General features: G+C 46.5%; 1 protein-coding gene across 1 annotated transcript; it reads right to left on the bottom strand.

The window, feature by feature from the left end:
• Positions 1–1,024: 1,024 nt before the first annotated feature.
• LOC146186528 (uncharacterized) lies at positions 1,025–4,386 on the bottom strand. The gene is made up of 2 exons (XM_084605705.1): positions 4,313–4,386; positions 1,025–1,555 (listed from the first exon to the last, which is right to left on the bottom strand). The coding sequence occupies exons 1-2, from the start codon at positions 4,343–4,345 to the stop codon at positions 1,160–1,162; spliced, it is 429 nt and encodes a 142-aa protein (XP_084461831.1). The 5' UTR covers positions 4,346–4,386; the 3' UTR covers positions 1,025–1,159.
• Positions 4,387–19,190: the final 14,804 nt, after the last annotated feature.

Below are 19,190 nucleotides of genomic sequence, written 5' to 3'. Positions count from 1 at the left end.
TTTTCAAAATTTATATGCTTTCTTGAAATCGGTGGTTTTAAACTAGTTTCATGGTGCAAAACTGTAAAACATGGCAATTATTGGTGAAAAGTAATTCTCAAAGCATGCAGCTTTACATAACGAAGACAATTTGCTGACTTTGGAGTAACTGCTATTGGAGCTTATTGTAATAGACACAAGCATACCTAGACAGACTGTCGTGCATCTTTGTATTGAAAGCATGAAATTTTGAGAGTACTCGCTCAGCATTAGTGCATGACGTAGGAAAACGTAAAAATACTTGGGCTAATATACTGGCCAGTCACATGCAGTTTCCAAAACAAAGAAGGCTAGACAACAACGCACACTGTGTACTGGTGGTAACTCTTTCATGTGCCAAACTTTTTGTACCTACTGAATTCATCTAGCAGCTCTCCTACTACTATTCCAGGATGAATGTGGGAGTATTGTCTGGGAACTAGTCCTTGCGGTCAGAAAACAGGCCTGGGGGAGAATCTGACTTATTGATAACTGGAGATGCTAGCAAGTGTTTAGGCAGCCGGCAGGGTGTAACCTCTGGACCCCCCCCCCCCCCCCCCCCTTCCCTGACTTCTTGCTTTTTGAATGCTTGCTAGCCACTCTCTGTACTCTGAAGGGAAGGGAAATGGGAAGCTTTATGTCAAGAGTAAGTCATAGGCTAGCACGAACATACCAGAAACCGGTGTTTTTTAGTTTTCAGCAGTGCCACAATTTTTTTTTACTGGTGGATGCTGATCTGTAATCTTCAACTAAAACAGGAAAGTACATGGTTCAGTTATGAGGTATTGTAAGGATATTTTTAAGCTGGATACCTCAAAATAAATCATGCACTGTCAGCTCTTGCAAAAGAATTGGATGTGGAAGGATCTTAGCCATGACAAGGTTTTGTTGCGTTCATGTGTTAAAACACATGCTTCATGCTGCTGCTGCATATTGCTTGCTCACATGCAGGTCATATCCGCCAAGGAACGTGGAGAGATCAAGCCGGCCCTTGTGGTGCCATGCAGCCCCTGCCAAAGACTGGTGGGAACTCAAGCAGAAGTGCTCGAGAAGTCAGAGAACAGTTTAAGCACTATTTCTGCAATGAAGGCCAAGTCAGCTGGCAATGGAGACTTGTCTCCAGGTAAGTAGAAAGATGCATTTAATCTTGCATGTCAATTACATCAAGGTACTCCACTGCTGTAGTATGCTTCGATAGGCCTACTTTAACAATAGCCTGATGGGCATTTAACATTGCCAATTGGCGCTCTGGTCCTGCCGGTATTTGCCGCACAGCATGGGCAATCATGCTGCCAAATGCATCGCACTCATCGGCAGCTGCGAGACGTTGCTGACTCCTCTGCAAAGTTTCAACCGCCGACGTCAGCAGAACTTTTCTCTGCTCTTTTTCTTCATCATAGGCCTTCCTCTTTTGTGCAGGTCTTGATGCGGTCACAGCCGACGACTCAGCACACATTGGTGGCGAATCTTCCACCTCGTGACTGGCTTCCGGAACAAGAGCTTCAGAATTCCAGATGTCACACTGGCGTTCAATATCCTGAAATAAAGGACACAAAAGCTTGAGACAAAGCAACACAGGCTGAACTGTTTTTCACTGTGTTTTTTATTTAAGGTATGAGACCACAACTGAAACCACACTTCTGCTAAGTTTTAGTCATTATTTTATCCCATACAGTATTTCTCAAAACCCAAAACTGCACACAGAGTATGAGAAATAGTGTAGTGTACAGCTTCTAAATAACTTTGACTACCTGGGCCTACACTGTACTGGCTTTGCACAGTACGCGGGCAATTCATGTGTTGCCTTCATCAACATGCAGCAGCTAAGACCAGAACTTAATTCTGCACTCTTTGGCTTATGAGCAAAAAAAGGTCATAGGCACTCGTTGAAATATTGCGGTGAATACTGCGGACACGGTTTTGGAAAACTAAATGATGCCAGGAAAAAAATGATCTGCAATAATGCAACCTGTTCAGACAATGAGCTACAAGATGAATGTTGTGATGGATGTTATTAGTTTCTGTATTACTGCAGTATGCAAGAAAAGAACATGTCAACCAATTGCACTTCAAGATTATTGATGATAAAGCAAACACCTTTACTGACAACATGGAAAGGAAAAAAAAATGGGGTTAATTTATAACAGAAGTATAGAAATCAAAATGTGCAGGCCTAAATTATACTAGGCTCATAGGTGGATGGTGGTGAAAACTTTATTTCCGTAAAGAGAGAGAGAGAGAAAAAAAAGAAAGACATTCGTCAAATTATCAATGGGCTTCTTTCCGTTGGCTTCGTGATGTGGCCGTCGGACCGTGTCTTTCGGCGACTTCCAAAGCCCAGCTCACCGCCCGCAGTTGTACCACAGGTTCGGAGCTGGTCACCGCAGCCTCCCATTGTAGGGGGTTAGATAATAGCCATTCGGCTTTGGATTGGAGCTTAGGGCACATGTGTAAGATATGAGTTAGGTCGGCCTTTTTGGCATCGCGAAGCGTGCATTCGGGGGCATTATGCGCTCTTTTTTGTTTTTGGCGCCCAATTTCTTTTGCTTGTTTCCTTCAAATAACTCATGCATATCAGTCCTTTTGTGTCTTTTGTTAATGCTTTGTGATGGAGGCCCTACTGTATATTATCTGTGTGACCAACCTAAAGGCATCCAGAGTATTTCTTTCATTAATAAAGTTAGCTACATCATAATGCAAGGTACAAACCTGTTGTTGGTACGCCCATTAACTTGCTCGTTTGTGAATAAGAAGTGTGCAAGCCATAATTGCAATAAACAAAGTGATACTTTCTGCTAGCTTCAATGAGACATGAAAATGCAAAGCACAGTGCAAGGGCTTTGAACAGCTACACAGCATGAATAAAAAAAAATGAAAAAACTTCTGTTCCACTGAACACAGGTGGAAACACCAGTGCAGGCTGTCAATGCATATGCTGACTGCTTATGATATGATGAATGTTATATGGCATAATGCCATAAGCAACTATCAATATGTTGAATAAGCTTTTGCTCATATTAAGCAATACATGTTTTGACACTTGTTTTGAGAAATAACATTAAATAATAAACATTTTTGTTATTCAACTGAATGTTTTGCAAATCTTCCATAAATTACCACTACAGTTCCATAAATTACCTACACAGTTTTTGACACCACAGGTAAAGTGACATCAGGCAAAGCAATTGTGCTTCATTTATATCTACTTTGGTTCTCAAGCTAAACGGTCCATAAAGAATGTCATCTGTGTATACAGATTCAAGTAATCTTGTCTCACTGAATGTCGACAGCAGTGAGAAAAACTCTTGTCCATTTCAGTATTTTCAGCGTGAAGTAATTATGAAAAAAAAAAAGATTAAGAAAAAAACGTTTATGACTAATATCTGTTTTAATGCACAGTGGCGGGCAGCTGCAACTATGGTATTGTGCTATTCATTACTTTTGAAATAACGACGTACAGTTTAAAGCGCTAATATTTATGCCAGTCTGATGAAGACAAGGAAGACAAGCAGAAGACAACAAAGTTTCCTCTCGCGCTCGGACTGTACGTCCCTGGACTTCGTCAACACCAGCTCTTTGTGTTACTGGCTCTGCGGCTTTCACACGTCTTTTTGCCAATGTTACAATATAGCAAAGCAGCAGAAAAAGCAACTGTTCATGCCATATGACAAATGGTAGCGCCAGTCAACATGGCAACACGGCACAGAAAAACAAGAAACCACAAAACAGTCATCATACGGGATTTTGCACTGGTGTCCGGCTCTCAAAATTCAATGGAAATATTTTGTTGAGGAAGTCAATGTTTTGTTTGGTGGCTATATTTATGTGACATGTTAAATAACCGCTGTATATTTGCACCAAGTCCACTGTCTGGAAATAGTTCACGGTTAAAATCCATAGGGAAGCTTAGTCTCTAAAAAAATTGTCACAATTAGAGCCACGCATATAAAGATACTGCTTTGAAGGGGCAAAACTATATCAGCATATGAAAAGTGTATTGTGGCCCAGAGCAAATCTGAGTTCACATAGTCTGTGTCGACCACTACTACTTCTTTCAGGGCAGTTTGACAGAAGAAAAGATTATCATTTTTTTTTCTGTTCAAAAAAGCAAGCCAGATTTCATTATCTGCTTCACAAAAATCAGCTTCAGTGATATGGGATTTTCATAGATACCTGAAAAATTAGCTGAATGTTATAAACATAAACTGCAGCTTTCAATGAAGGGACCAGACAAACTAAATTTATAAATGACGCTTGCATGGCCCCCGGCTAGCAAGGGATGAATACAACATACCTCCTCCTCTTCCTGCGTGTCCAACGTTGACATACTGGGCTGCGAGGTACAGGAGCTTGATAAAAAGAGCAGCCTCTTGTGGTGTGCCCACCTCGGTTCATATATGTCGTCCGGGCTGGCACCGGAGCGGGCTTTAATTTTCCGCCTTTCGCGCATAAACTGGGTCCGCAAATTCGCGAAGCGCGAGCGCACTTGGGCAACTGAAAAGTAAGAAAAAGCGCAGTGGGTATTGGGAGACAGCGATAAAGTTGGCGACTTGTGTTTGGCTTCTCGTACGCACGGCGCCCAGTCAATTAATGCAATTGACGGTCGGCTCGTCACGACGCCACAGCAACCAGACGAGCAGTGCTAAATTATAGGGTGTGGGTAGAGGAAAAAATAAAAAAATCAGACATCACAGCATCAGATACCGCACCCGAAATGAACGCCGGATCTCAGCGCAAAGTTTTCGTACATATACCTGTGTATTGGCCTCCCAGCGCCTCGCATATCTCATGCATATGCCGCTTCTTTGAGCTCCCGGCGGTGATAATGTTTATCTCTGATATCCCATATTATACGGCGTTCCTCTACAAGGGAGGTCAGCTCCGCCTCCGTCTGCGTTGAAAATAGAGCCGCCGACATCGCACACCCGAAGTGTTGTGATGAAGTGCACGCCTTCGCAGGCCTCACGCAAGGTAGGCATGGAGAGCGGAGCAATGTTGACGCGATGTCAATGCGGCTGTCACGATAATTTAGTGTTTTATGAGTGCCGCAACACATTCAAAATGTATTCTCCGCGGTCTAGACATGGAACTGGATCTTGTCTTCGGCATATTTTTGCTCAGCGGCCGATCTCACGAAGACTCGGCCACCGACAGTCGGCAGACTGGTTTTGTCGGTGTCCCCGGCCTCAAAGCCTGTCACACTGGGAAGACATTTGGTTTTCGGTCGTGTTGGTGTCGTCGTCGGCCTAGTGTGACAGCTTGGTCGGCCGCAGACACGGTCGGCCGACGAGTTGGCCGACTGTCGGTGTCGTTGTCGGGTCTGCGTCGGTGTCGTGTCGCGCTAGTGTGACAGGCCCTTTAGAGAACGACATTGATTAATGCCCTAATTAATGGCCCCAATAAGTACGTTTTGAAGAGTACTCTCAATCTACACTATGTGAGGCGTAATACTCGTAGAAGACCTCCGTGTATCCTTCCTGAACCAGTGACCATTGGTGGCGTAGCCTTTGAGGGGTCATGACTACGTCACGATTCTCCAATATTAATCGCGATTTTCCAGCCACTCTTACGCGATGCCTGGTTTTCAGCCGAATGGGACAGTAAATTTCAGGGTGGTCGTGTTGACCCGAGTTGATGATGGTGGTGTAGACACGAAGGCTTGCTTACTGCCAGAGGTGTCGCGTCAGAGACGGCTTTAATGAGTAATACGGACGATTTTAATAAGCAAAGACGGCTTTAATAAGTAATGAGATTAAACTTGCTTTCATAAGTAAAAGCTTTGCATAATTATAAGCAAGGCGCTTACAGAAATATTTACAGCAAAGGTTAAAGAAAACATAAACTTGGAACTGGCTAACAACAGGGGAGACCCCTTCCTCGGCATAGCCGATGATTCAAGAACGCAATCCTTCGTTTCTCCCCGTGCCATAGAGAAACATACTAGAGAAACATACTAGAGAAACATACTAGAGAAACATACTTGCGTAAAGAGCGGACACTCGAGCCTTTCGCGACCGAGCAAGTAAGGGTCTGACCACCCGCGAGGCGGCGTAGCGATGTTCGCTTCCACTTCACCTCAAAGGTAGATAGCTTATCATACGTACATCGGCTTGCATCAAAGCGTATGCTTTCCTTGCTCTTTCCATATAAACGTTGATGCTGCGCCAGTCATGTGCCGCCGGGTACGCCCACCTCACCGTGCTTTTCAATGCGTCACCTCGTTTGGCCGGTAACTTGTTTCCTTTTGTCTGCAGAAATAATTTTGGGTTTTATTGAGCTAACGCTTTTAGCAAGTCGTCTGTTGTGCAACGTGAACGTATTTTGCACGTGTAACATAGAATAAGAGCCGTGACGCACTTTTAGTGAGCAGTTACTGTATGTTTTTGAGTCGCACCTGTCTTTCTGAAGGACATGTGCATTCCTTCGATTGTGCAATTTTCTAAGGCAGCTTCAAGAGAAAGAATTTTTCGGTGGCTCAGATGGAGTCTTAACACACTTTTATTCGGCAGTACGAGAACTGTGTGTTGCGCATTTGGGATTGTTTTGGGAATTGTGTTTACTTCGCTGTGTTTTACATGCCGAATTCCTTGTCATGGCTAAAGCATTCTCGTTGGGGTCTAAAAAGCGCTGCTGCCTGTTCGTGGCCTGTATTTTGACATCTATACTGCTATTAGTCGCTAGCAGTGGACTTCCTGTAATACCTTTGCCATACGGATAGAGGACAATTTTGTCCGTGATCATGAGTACAAGCATTGCATTGGGTTTCTATTATGTATTCAGTGTGGTGTGTTTAAGTTTCTGAACATGATCAAGGCTGATTTATAGGAATTCCATGCGGGCTCTGCCTGCATTTTTTCATTTTTTCCTCCTTACTTGTGTCTACCAGTTCACAACTCCTTTTCCGTTGTTCTCACGGGTGATGTTTTAGAGGAAAAACACACAGCCGGTATGCGAAATTTCTTCATCGTGACACTGTTCCGCGTGCTTCACCATACCTTCAATCTTATTGCTCTCTGTGATATCCAGTGTGCGATCCAGTATTCTTTCTGTGCCATTCAACATGTAAACAAGAAAATAAACTTTTTTGTTTGGAACCACTGCCTCTTTGTGTGCCACTGAGAAAAGCGGCTCAATAACGGCAAAAAATTACAATAAGAACCGCTCTGATCGCATTATTCTAACATGCATGAACTAAATCAGCCACGCTCTGCGAGAACCTTGCCGGTATTTCCAGTAAAGAGGTTCCGATCCGCGACTTTAATACGTCCGTACTCATAGCATCGTTAAAGCACTTGCGCACAACACTAGACTGTGCAGTTGAATATTTGAACAGCTAAAGGTAAGCCAGAATTGAAAGCATTTTATCGAAACCGAAACAGATCAAATCACGGGCCAAAATCTCGGAGGACGAAATTAGTGGTCTGACCAGCCGCTCGGGGCGCTGGCGCTGCTCGGCCGCAGGGCCCTATGGAAGTGTCCGCGCTTTACATAAGTATGTTTCTCTATGCCCGTGTACCCATGTCGCCTACGCGTCCATATCCGGTACTTGGTCTCTTTCATGTCACGTTTGTCGACGGTAATTTGACGTTGTCATTTAGATGCTTTCTTTCCGTTCTAGTTCGCGCCATGCACCGCGATTAGTGGACGTCGTCTTGGCTTGCCACGTTATTGTTGTCGAAACGACAAACCACAGGCTTTGCAAGCAGGTATGTACATCTCTTGTGACAATGCCCGAGCTTCGTCGGTGCACATGCATCCACGTTAGCGCGTGCTTACCCCGACCGGGGTTAAAGCAGTTATAATACCCACGCAAACGACTAATCGTCATCGCGGGATAACAGCCGTACTTCTAGGTCCGGCTGTGCTTATGTACACCTGACAGCGATCACTTCTTTGTTAACATTTTCAAAACGACGCCCGCTTCCCGGTTCCGGCTGAATTAGCGGGCTATGCGTTTGCTAGGATGTGGCTTTTCTTGTGCCGCACTCGTGTTTCCTTCCCGCACGCTTATTCAGTGGCCTTGAACTACCGCCAAACAATGCCGTGTGGTCTGGGCGTTAGGCTTACCCCTCAGCCGCTTCTTGTAGGCTTCCGTCATCGGAGCAATGGACGTCCCCGAGCGCGTCTTGATGATCCCTACAATTAAGGACCTTTAATACTATCGCGTTAATAATATAGGAAACGACTCGGAGTTACATTTAACTGAAATTTTAACTTAGCTTCATCAGCACAATTAAGCCGCGGGGCCACCAATTCACTGACTACGATTCAGAGAGGAAGAACATGCTTATGAAGGAAGGAAAGATACGGTAGCTGTCTCTTTCAGTGAGGGACTCGCCTGGACAGTGCCTTGAGGGAAATAATTTGAGGAGCGAAACAAGTGGGAAGCAGTAAGACAGTGCTTATGAATGATTATGTTTCACAAGGCGCATGCTCGGGTGGGCCACTCAGTTTGATACTTGTCCACTTGTGCTTCCGTCGCATACGCTAGTAGGGCGCATCTGTAGCTTCTCGCCAGGCAGTGGAGGCAGAAGAGGAAAGGCTGCAGGGTGCCACGTGGCGCAACAGGGAATGGCTGTTCAGGAAAGACCAACACTCCTGGGAACAAGAGAGAGAGCAACAAAGACGAAAGAACCAATATAAATGACCGTGCTCAGTTCACCAAAAAACCGCCGACTTTTAGCCATTAAGATGTCTCCCTTTGCGATTCCCACAGTCGACGTACGTGGGCCGCTGTTAGCGGCGTTTTGAAGTACGAACCGACGATAAGCTTTGGGGATGCAGACATATCGGTGGTTCGCATTTCCTAAACGCCCCCGATCGAAGTTCGAAATCGTCGTGCGCGAACCAAAAGAGGGAGCCGCTGAGTTTCAGCGCGCCTTTGAACTCCGGACGGTATCCAATATATATATATATATATATATATATATATATATATATAAACACCACAAATCAAGGCGCCGCGACTTTAACAGGCAAACCGCCGCAGGCCATGAGAGACGCAAAGCCGTAAAAATGGTGTGTGGACGGACGCGTGCATCGCGGCAAATTAAACCTTCTTTCAGGGAGCCAGGCGACCGTCATCTCGCGAACTGAAGAAGGGGGAGGGACCGAGCGCGTTTGCGATAAGCCTCAATTTAGCGATGATTCTGGCTCGATATCGAGTGGCTCTCTGCCGCGAGCGCACTCAGCACGTGTACAGGGCGCGTGCGGCGTGGGAGACGCGGACGATGCCATCAGTGTGTGGCCGCGAGTTGGCATGTGATCGAGCCGCTCTGCCCCAGACCAGAAAGGGCTGACCCCATCGCGGTGTCCCGTCGTATATCCACCTGCTTCATGCCTAATCTAGACGCACACACGTTCACCCTAGACGCTGTACTGAATGATCGGCCCGGCGAGTAATGCACTATATGGCTGCAGATGGGGGCACCCCGGGGTCAAACGCTCAAAGCGTTTACAGCTGCCAACACGGCGCACTGATTGCCATCTATGCGTTCCTGTCTGTCAAAAGCTTCCAGAGCCCCCATTTCCTCCTCCTCTTTATCCCGCACATTTCCCCATCGTTTCCTTCCTCTCACCTTCCCAGCTTGAGCCACTCCGACTGGAAGCCGCGCGCCCTGTGAGGTTTCGTTTTACTCTTTTGCGCAATCTTCATTCGCCTCCGTCGCTTGGCGTGGTTTCCGTGAAGCCCGTCGTTATCGGAAGCTCGTAAAACTGTCCCCATAAATTCCGAGACCAGAGGTGATGTCTTCGAGCAGCGGGCCCCCGCCATTTTCTCTTACTCGCGTGCTTTTCTCGCAAAGACGAGCGTGGAGAAACAGACAGACCGACGGCAGAAAATGAAAATAATTTGCACAGCCTAGCAATTCTTCCCAGGAGCGTTTTCTGCTCGGTGCATTTTTGCGCTGGCGTCTGGTTCAGCCACTAAAGAAAGAAAAAAGTACAGCAATACACAGACTCATGCAGAGCTGATGCGCGCGCGCGCCCCAGCCGTTCGGCTTGAGAAGTGGTCTCGTCGAGGGAATAAATATCTCAACTGAGGAGCGAGAGAAAGAGAAAAAGCGAGAGCTGCTATCACGGGAACGCTGTTTCTTTCTGCGCCGCTCTGATCGTCCCTCTAAAAGACGCCCCAACCGCATAGTCGAAGGTGCCCATCCTCTGCGCGGAACTAACACCCGAGGGGAAGAAGGCGGATGGAATTCTGAATAGGTGAAGGCGAGGCACTGGGCTACAGTGTCGTTCAATCTTAGGGTGAAAGCGCGAGTACGTGGTCCCGCTCGTCCGAGTGCCATTGCAACAGACGCACTTGATCGCGAATAGTATTTATTTTTTTGTTTTGTTTGCAAATACCTCACATGCCTCAAGAAAGACATTGTGTAATGGGGGCATATTCATACTTTGATGTTAGAACAAAAAGCATAATACTGAACGGAACAAAAAACCAAAGTGAGCACAGGTAACAAATCGTTATTCCCCAAAAAATATATGCATATGAGGCAACTAAGCGTCATGGAACGAACATTGGGTGAAATGAAGGAAATATCGCACAAACTTAAAAGAAAACATTTCCGGCATACATGTGAGGAAACCGCGTCTGAACAGAACTAACGCGACAACAGTCAGCTGAAAAAAAAAAAAAAAAAAAAAAAAGTTAGAGGATTCGCGGGTTTCGAAATGGCGTGCTAACGTACTGTTATCAGTGAAGTATTTGAATAGGTGGTTCGCGAAAGGTATCATGATTGCGTTGCAGGGTGATGCAGTCCGGAAGGTTCCTCCAAAGGCGGATGGCTCACCGGCAGTGATGAAAAGTTAAAAGTATGTGGAGTGCCATAAATGCGGGCGTAGCTAAATTTATTATGTAATATATGTGACATGTAGATATCAATGCAATGCCTCGGCGAGTTTTCAACGGCTGGAGTGAAAGTTCGAGCTTTAGTTGAGTTACACTGGCACAGGTAACAGTAATTTCTCGAAATGAAACGACAAGCACTGGCATGACCAGCTTCCAACTTGTCAGTCAAGCATTTCTTATGGTGTTAACAGATTGATAAAGCATACTAGAGAGCTTCCACAAGTGTTATGCAGGCTTGTTTACGCATATGAGGGGTAGTGCAGGTTGCGGCGAAGGAAACCTAACCATCTCGAAGCGATAGTGAAAATGGTGTTTATATGTTCAGTCCAAGAAAGATTTTGTGTAAGACGAACTCCTAAGTATTTATTTATACTGTGCAGACAGAACCAAAGTGTCATTGTTAATGTTGTAGGGAAAGTGCGAATTTGTTGAATTTCGGGTAAAATAAACTATGATGCATTTGGAAATGTTCAGGGTCATTTGCTGGGTATTGCACCAATAGTGAATGTGATCGACGTCACTTTGAGTGAAATGTGGTCCTTGGGGGTGGTGGCACTAACATTTATTGTGGGAACCAGGGTACATTACAAGGACTGAGGTGGTTCCTGATCCAGGCTGGCGTCTGTCAGGCCGTGCCTGGCAGCGACCACTTCAGCCCGTGAACCAGCATCTTTTGCGCTACTGGGTCCGAGCTGGAGACCGCGATCTCCCAACCCTCTTGGTCCGTGAGGCCCCATTGGGGCGGTGGCTTCAAGTCTTCGCATAGAAACATTATGGGATTGAAGGTGGCTCTAGGTACGCCGCATAGAGAGCATGTATGGAGTCGTACCGGCCCGGGTGTGCCAAGGCCAACCAAGCTGGGGAGGGAAAGGTTTTGGCATGTAGCTGTCATTATTTTGATGGGGTTTTGAGATAGAGGTATGTGGCGGAGCATATGAGTTGTTGTTCTCGGTAGTGAAGTGTTATGTCATAATAGGTGAGAAGCCTGTCCCGCGTGCTTCCCCAGTCTTCGGTTTGCCCCACTCGGTTGACGTGCGCTCGAGCAGTTGAGTGGGCTGCCTCGTTACCGGGGTTGCCTGCATGGCCTGGTACCCAGACGATGTGAATGGGTCGGGGAGCAGTGGAGCCAGAGGTTAAGGTTTGTTGGGCGACTGGTTACATTTTCTCTTGCGAAATTTTCAATGGCGGCTTTAGAATAGCTGAAAATGAGTTTGGCAGTGGAAGAGGAGATGGCTAGCGCTATGGCTGCCTCTTCGGCTTCTGTCGACGTTTTTGCTTTGACAGAGGCAGAAACTATGTGATTGAAGTTATACGAACTCACACTGATGACATATGCCATGGGGTGACTATTCTGCCGCGTCTACGTAGGCCGCTTCGGTGTCAGTCGCGTGTGCTTTGTGCAACGCCTTGGCTCGAGCTTCTCGTCGTGCCTTGTTGTGAGCAGGGTGCATATTTTTAGGTAGGGGTTGTACGGTGCAGCGGTGGCGTAGCGGTAGAACATCCGCCTCGCATGCAAGAGGACCGGGGTTCAAATCCCGGTGCCACGCAATTCTCCACCGGATGAAAAAAAAAAAAAAAATTCCGCGTGTCGATGGAGTTGCATAAACAGGTTTGGGGTGCGACCTGATGCCGGTGAACACCTCCGGCAACGCACTCCCTCACCAGAACAGGAGTTGGCCACCCTGGTGCAGTAATTGGCCGCAACCTCCTATGATAAGCTCCATACGGAACCATGGAAGAATGCAAACATTATCCTCATTCACAAGAAAGGGGACTCTAAGGACCTCAAAAATTACAGACCAATCAGCTTACTGTCTGTTACGTATAAGGTATTTACTAAGCTAATCGCTAATAGAATCAGAACAACCTTAGACTGCAATCAAGCAAATGATCAAGCAGGGTTTCGGAAACGGTACTTTACTATCGATCATATCCATACCATCAATCAGGTGATAGAAAAATGCTCGGAATATAAGCGGCCCTTATACATAGCATTCATTGATTACGAAAAAGCATTTGACTCAGTTGAAACCTCAGCGGTGATGCAGGCATTGAAAAATCAGGGGGTAGACGAGCCGTACGTGAAAGTGCTGGAAGGTATATATAGTGGCTGCACAGCAACCATAGTTCTGCTCAAAGGTAACAAAATCCCGATAAATAAAGGTGTTAGGCAAGGAGACACGATCTCCCCAGTACTATTCACAGCTTGCTCAGAGGAAGTATTCAGAGACTTGGAATGGGAGCAGTTAGGGATAAGAGTAGATGGAGAATACCTCAGTAATCTCCGATCTCCGATGACATTGCCTTGCTAAGCAACTCGGGGGATGAACTGCAAATAATGATTGATGACCTAGACAGGAAAAGTAGAAAGGTAGGCTTGAAAATCAATATGCAGAAGACTAAGGTAATGTTCAACAGCCTCGGGAAGGAACAGCAGTTTACATTAGGTAGCGAAATACTGGAAGTAGTAGGCGAATATGTCTACTTAGGACAGGTATATCCGCAGATCCGGACCATGAAAAGGAAATAAGAAGAATAAGATTGGGATGGAGTGCATTTGGCAAGCACTCGCAGATTATGACTAGCAGCTTACCGGTATCGCTCAAGAGGAAAGTATACAACAGTTGCATCTTGCATGTACTCATCTACGGGGCTGAAACGTGGAGGCTAACCAAGAGAGTTCTACTTAAGTTGAGGACAAAACAGAGGGCTATGGAACGAAAAATGGTAGGGGTAACATTAAGAGATAGAAAGCGTGCAGAGTGGGTCAGAGAAACTCAAGTTACCAACATTCTAGTAGAAATTAAGAGGAAGAAATGGACATGGGCAGGACATGTAGTGCGAAGAGAGGATCACCCATGGTCGCTGAGGGTAACAAACTGGATTCCAAGGGAAGGAAAGCGTAGCAGGGGGCGGCAGAAAGTTAGGTGGGCGGATGAGATTAAGAAGTTCGCAGGGGTCAAGTGGATGCAGCTAGCACAGAACCGGGTTAAGGGGAGAAATATGGGAGAGGCCTTCGCCCTGCAGTGGGTATAATCAGGCTGATGATGATGATGATGATGTACGGTAAGGTTGTTCCGGATGTGTTGGGGGACTAGGTGGCTGTTTTCAGTGGGTGGACCAATTGGTTGGAATTTTAGCGCGGCGAGAATGAACCTGCCGGTCTCTGTGGAGGAAAGTCTGTTGATCTGGGCAGTATGGTGAGCTTCCACTAGTTCTTGAATTGTGTAGTGTACTCCCATGCTGAGGAGGCGTGTGGTAGAAGTATGTTTCGGGAGGTGAAGTGCTGTTTTGTATGCCTGACGAATGAGTGCGTCCACTTTCTTCGTTTCTGTCTTTGTAAGATAGAGATACGGAAGTGAATAGACCATTCGGCTGATGACGAATGCCTGTACAAGGTGCCGGAGATCGTGCTCTCACATGCCTCTGTGCCTGTTCGCTATTCGTTTGATGAGTCTGATAGTTTGATTTTATCAATCGATAAATAACTCAGTCATCAGCAAATATACGAGTACACGGTGAGATGTTTACTGGCAGATTATTATTATCAATTAAAAATAGTAATGGGGCAAGGATGTTTCCTTGCGGCACTCCTGATGTGACATCGAAGAGAGGGGAGGAATAATTATTAATAACGATATACTACTGAACAACTGAGCAGATTGGTTCACGTAAAGAGCTTGGAGGTGGTGCTCAGTAAGCCTAATTCATTTAGCTTTGATGTATGGACGCTTTGTACGCACTGTACTCCAGGACAACGTTTTGTGGCTACTAGGCGGAGCTTGTTACGGTGTTACTAAACCATGTGTTTCTTGTATATCTTGTCTCAGTTACAGTTTCGGTTTCACTTCCCAGCCACCGCATTTTCACGGCGTAGTGTACTAATTTTAAAATGCACAACAGTAACGCTGTACTGGCTTGTATTGTAGTACAATCTTGTTGTAATAATAAGAATGTTTAGGTTATGGCATAATATTCCAGAGCACGATCTGGAAAATTTCTCATGGGGCTATATTCTGTTGCGCAGTAAAATGATGCATTTCGGCTCTGTACCTTTGACTGCATAGCCTCCAAAAATTGTTTACCACAACAGTGGACGACCCCAAGTGTACGCTGTGCCGGAGAAGAGGAAAACTGCGCTAAACATATTTTTGTGCTCTCTTGGGATGTAATGAAACGTTTTGTTGTAACACTAACACACACTCCACGAATTGCCTAGGTAGCCATGACTATAGCGTGTTTTTCCTTCAAGAATAAGTCAGAATCCTGTTGTTAAGGCCTTCGGGTTTTGCCAGAAGTGAGTGTGCCACAGGCATACGATCTGCATTTGTACGTCTTTATCTTGCTCTTGGTTACGATGCACCGTGAGGGGTCAACGTCATCGCACTACCAAACCCTTTGCTCGCGCAGAGCACTCGTTGATACGACCAGTCGGGACTTATTGCCCTGACGGAAGGGCTGCGCACTGGGAGAGGGGGCATTTTGCCACACTTATAAGGTGAAATGAGCCCGTGGCTACCGCAGCATGCGATGTCACGTGTAGGCGATGTATTCTAAGTCTAACCCAGTCTACTCTACTCATGCCTCCCCCAATCTCTTGCGTCCCCCCACTCTGCAATTACACGCACAACGCACTCGCAACAGTCTTCTTTGCGTCCTCCATTTCGTTGACGTCCACACCCGTAGCGCGACAGTAGAAGCGGCGGCGAGAGGAAAATCGTCCATCCGTCTCGGCTGAACGAGGCGGCCATCAACGCTCTCCCACCGTTGTTGCCCCATGCTGCCCAGATGGGCCGACGGCAGGAAAAGACGCGTCTCCGGTTACGTGGCGAGGCAAGCCGGAGCTCCCGTCGCGGGGCAGGGTCCACTCAGCAGATGCAGCCAGGGCGCCGTCGTCTTCGTCATCATCGGTCGGGGATTCGCGCTGCCACGCTTGGCAGCCCAGCTAGCAGCAGCAGCAGCAGCCGCCTCTTCCCTCCCGCAACAACAACAACCGTTGTGCGCCCACTCCCAGAAGCTCTGTGCACAGCCCTGTTACCCTGTTCTGGCAGTGAGAGCGAAAGCCTGAACCCTCTGGACGAAGAGGACACTCCTAAGCTTTTCTGTCTTTTGAGTGGCACTCCTCCTCCGTCTCCTGTCTCTGCTCGAAGGAAGCTCGTAAGGGAGCGGGACGCGCTGTTCCTCAAAAATAGCCGGCCGCCTCCCCTGTCGCAAAGGTCGCGGTTCCTATCCCTGTACTAATGCAGCGTACGAGCGGGAAGAGGAGACAACTGTAGCCAGCCAAGCAGTGTCCTCTTTCGGGGCCAGTGTGCGGTCTCCAAACCATCGGCGTCAAACAGGAAGAAGCCGCGGTTGAGCCGAGAGGAGGCGGAGTCCATCATATTCTTCCTCCGGAAGGCAAGTCGCCTACTGCTGACATGACGGGATTATTATTTTTTTTTTTTCGCGGACATGTGAGCGGCTCACAAAGCGTCCCCTCAAAAAGCCGTGACCCGGTAGCCGCTTTCTTGGGAGCGGCGTTCCCTGTTGTGACCCCATCTTCTCTCACGGTGCCATTGAGAGACGCGGCATTTCAACAAGGATTTATGCATCGTTAGTATACGGTTTCAGACTCGGCCGTCTTTTGTGAGACGTGCAGTATCAGATTATTATGCCCGATGCAGGTATATTGTACAAAGGCACCGTGTGCTGGGCGCCTAACCTCACAAGGAACAGTGTATCAGAAGAGCAAAGGTCGCAGGGCGCTGTCAAACTGGCGACGAGTGTGTCTGTCGAAAGATGGCCACCGTGGCAGAAAGCTGCCTCATACAAGCGGTGATCTTCGCAGGGCCGGCAAGCTGAGCTGGCCTAAAGCTTAGTTTTTCTTTTCTTGTATCAGCGAACAAAGAAAGCTTTCCTGTCTTCAACGGTCGAAACATACATGCAACATACTCATCATGAGAATTGCTCACACGTATTTTAATTTTAGATACTTTGAATGAATAACTATATGATAGTGTCACTGAACTATGTGCACTTAGTTCTTCATGAAGCTACATCAAGGGGACACTGAGGACAAACCCAAGGTATCAACCACGAATTGTCGGCTCTCAACGAAAACACAGATTTATAAATGTAGAAAAACAAACAAACGCAAAATGCAGGCGCCCCTAAACAGGTAGATTTCGCGACTAAAATACGTGCACCGAAACAGTTTTCGGCACGGATCCCAGAGGCTAAATACACTAGGCCACCCACTTCAAGAAGCTAAAAGCAAGCCATTAATTTCGCTGAGAACGTTGCGAGTTAGAAGCGAATAACGGAAACATATTAAAATCTGATTTTCTCGCCAAAAATGAGTAATTTGCCTCCGGAGCAACTTCGGCGTGGCAGCAAGAGCTAGGGAAACGATTTTTACTGGGAGCAATAATTAACGGAATGCAGCTGTCCTTTAACCTTGTCTGAATAAGTGAAGAAGTGAGTGAATGAAGTTTATAGAGAAAGTGGTAAGTAATTATACTCCTTCCGCCATGTCAGGAAACACTCCATGACTTTAGATCTTTGGCTGCCTCTAATAATCTGTATTACAGACTATATTAAAGGCCTTTTCTAGCTGCTCTAGACCTCGCACTCTACCCCGCGTTGAAACAAGAGGCCAACGAACAGTATCGTGACGCACTGGAAGCGCATTTCGGGAAGACGTAATAGAGACGGAATTCTGATGATCTTGCGCAGACCCGGGTCACGTGCCGGTTTAAGAAAGCGGTAAGGGGAGGGTATTGCGCCTGATTTCAGATCCAGTACGCGGATCTCCTCCGCATGAATGGACGTGGAAGCGCGCTGTCGTCGTTCGCACAGGGCCAGCAGTTCGGGAAGTGACAGGTCACGCCAAAACTCCATCTTAGAAGCCGCAAACAACCCAGCACAGACATCCTATATTGCTTGGTCAGCCAGGCAATGTATTGTGGAGCTATGCACTTAAGATGTTTGTTTGGCCGCGAAAACGGGCAACGGGCGCCTTAGTGTTCGTAGGCGAGCACGAGCAACGCGACCTTGACCGCCACTAATGACAGCAGGATACGCATTCCATTGCTGCGCCGCTTGTCCATCCAGGAAGCATATGTGGATCTTGAGGACCCATTTCCGTCGGACATGACCGAAATTACTCCGGCACAACTATCATTGCTCATGCCCCCTAGCGTACATTTTTTTTTTTGGCTGCAAGACAATTGCTATAGCGTAATGAATTTAGGACGCTCCCACAATTGGTGTACAATAAAAACATTTTCTCCACCTCTTAATGTGATATGACGGCTGCATCATAGCGATTTTAATGTTCAGGTCAGAGTCCAATGAAGCACGAACAAGAGAGACAAAATGGAAAAAGAAAAACGAGATTTTAATCGAAATGAATAAATACTTTGCATAGATGGCGCGAAGATCGTTGCGTTGAAATTTTAATGACAATAGCATATATGTTTCTCATGAGTGATGTCCACAGGAACTGTCCGCGGGATGTCGGTGGGGTTCTGGTATACAGTGCTGATAGTTATAATGATAGTTATGTGAAAGAGAATCTCTCTCTTTCTCTCTCTTTCTATCACAAAAGAAAGAGGAAGAGGGTCTCTCTAGAGAGAGATAGAAAGAAGGAGAGAGAGACTCTCCCTCTACCTCTCTTTCCCCCTAGCCTACCCTCCCTTCTTGCCCTCTCCTTCTCTTTATACAGAGAGAGATAAAAAAAAAGAGAGCACAGAGAGAGAGAGAGAGTCTCTGCTCTATTTCTAAAGGGAGAGGGAGAGACTCTCTTTCTCTTTTTATCTCGCTCAGATAAGGGGCGTTTTAAGGATCGCAGCAGGCCGGCCAAAAGGCTTTCGCCTTACTGCACGAAAGTTACTTAAGCGTTCCCCTGAGATTTTTTTTTGTGCGTGCTCATATTTTAGTTATCCTGTTAGCGTTTTAGTTGACGATGAGGGCACATCATTGAAGAAATATGCATGAAAAGAACATTAACGTTATTTCGTGGCCCTTCCAGGTAGTGGGTCTTCGTAACTGGGTAACCCATCAGAGGCGGCTTTGCCAGAGGCCAAAATGAGATTTTGACTCGGACGTAGAGGGTTTTACGAACTAGAAGGAAAACTGACATCCAACATTTTACAGGCGAATCATGGGAGGCTCAAAACAAAAAGTTAAATAACAGGCAGAACTTATAAATGGTCACATCTCGGAGAGGTGCCTCTTTCTCCAAGCCGATGGCACAATGCATCGAATTCGTCCCCTTTAATGATGGTCGCAGAGCTAGCGCCTATACGACGTGTCTGCTGTTTCATTCGCAGAGTGGCAT

This window comes from Amblyomma maculatum, chromosome 6 (assembly GCF_055883805.1).
Source record: "Amblyomma maculatum isolate TAMU_Amacu chromosome 6, ASM5588380v1, whole genome shotgun sequence".
Taxonomy (NCBI): domain Eukaryota; kingdom Metazoa; phylum Arthropoda; class Arachnida; order Ixodida; family Ixodidae; genus Amblyomma; species Amblyomma maculatum.
The sequence above is the reverse complement of the archived record's forward strand: the minus strand, read 5'-3'. Positions and strand labels throughout refer to the sequence as shown.

Excerpts from the sequence above, each read along its gene's own strand:
- LOC146186528 (XM_084605705.1), bottom strand. The coding sequence starts at position 4,345 with ATGTCAACGTTGGACACGCAGGAAGAGGAGGAG. Across the intron at positions 1,556-4,312 it reads ACACGCAGGAAGAGGAGGAG|GATATTGAACGCCAGTGTGA; the intron begins GTATGTTGTATT and ends CCTTTATTTCAG.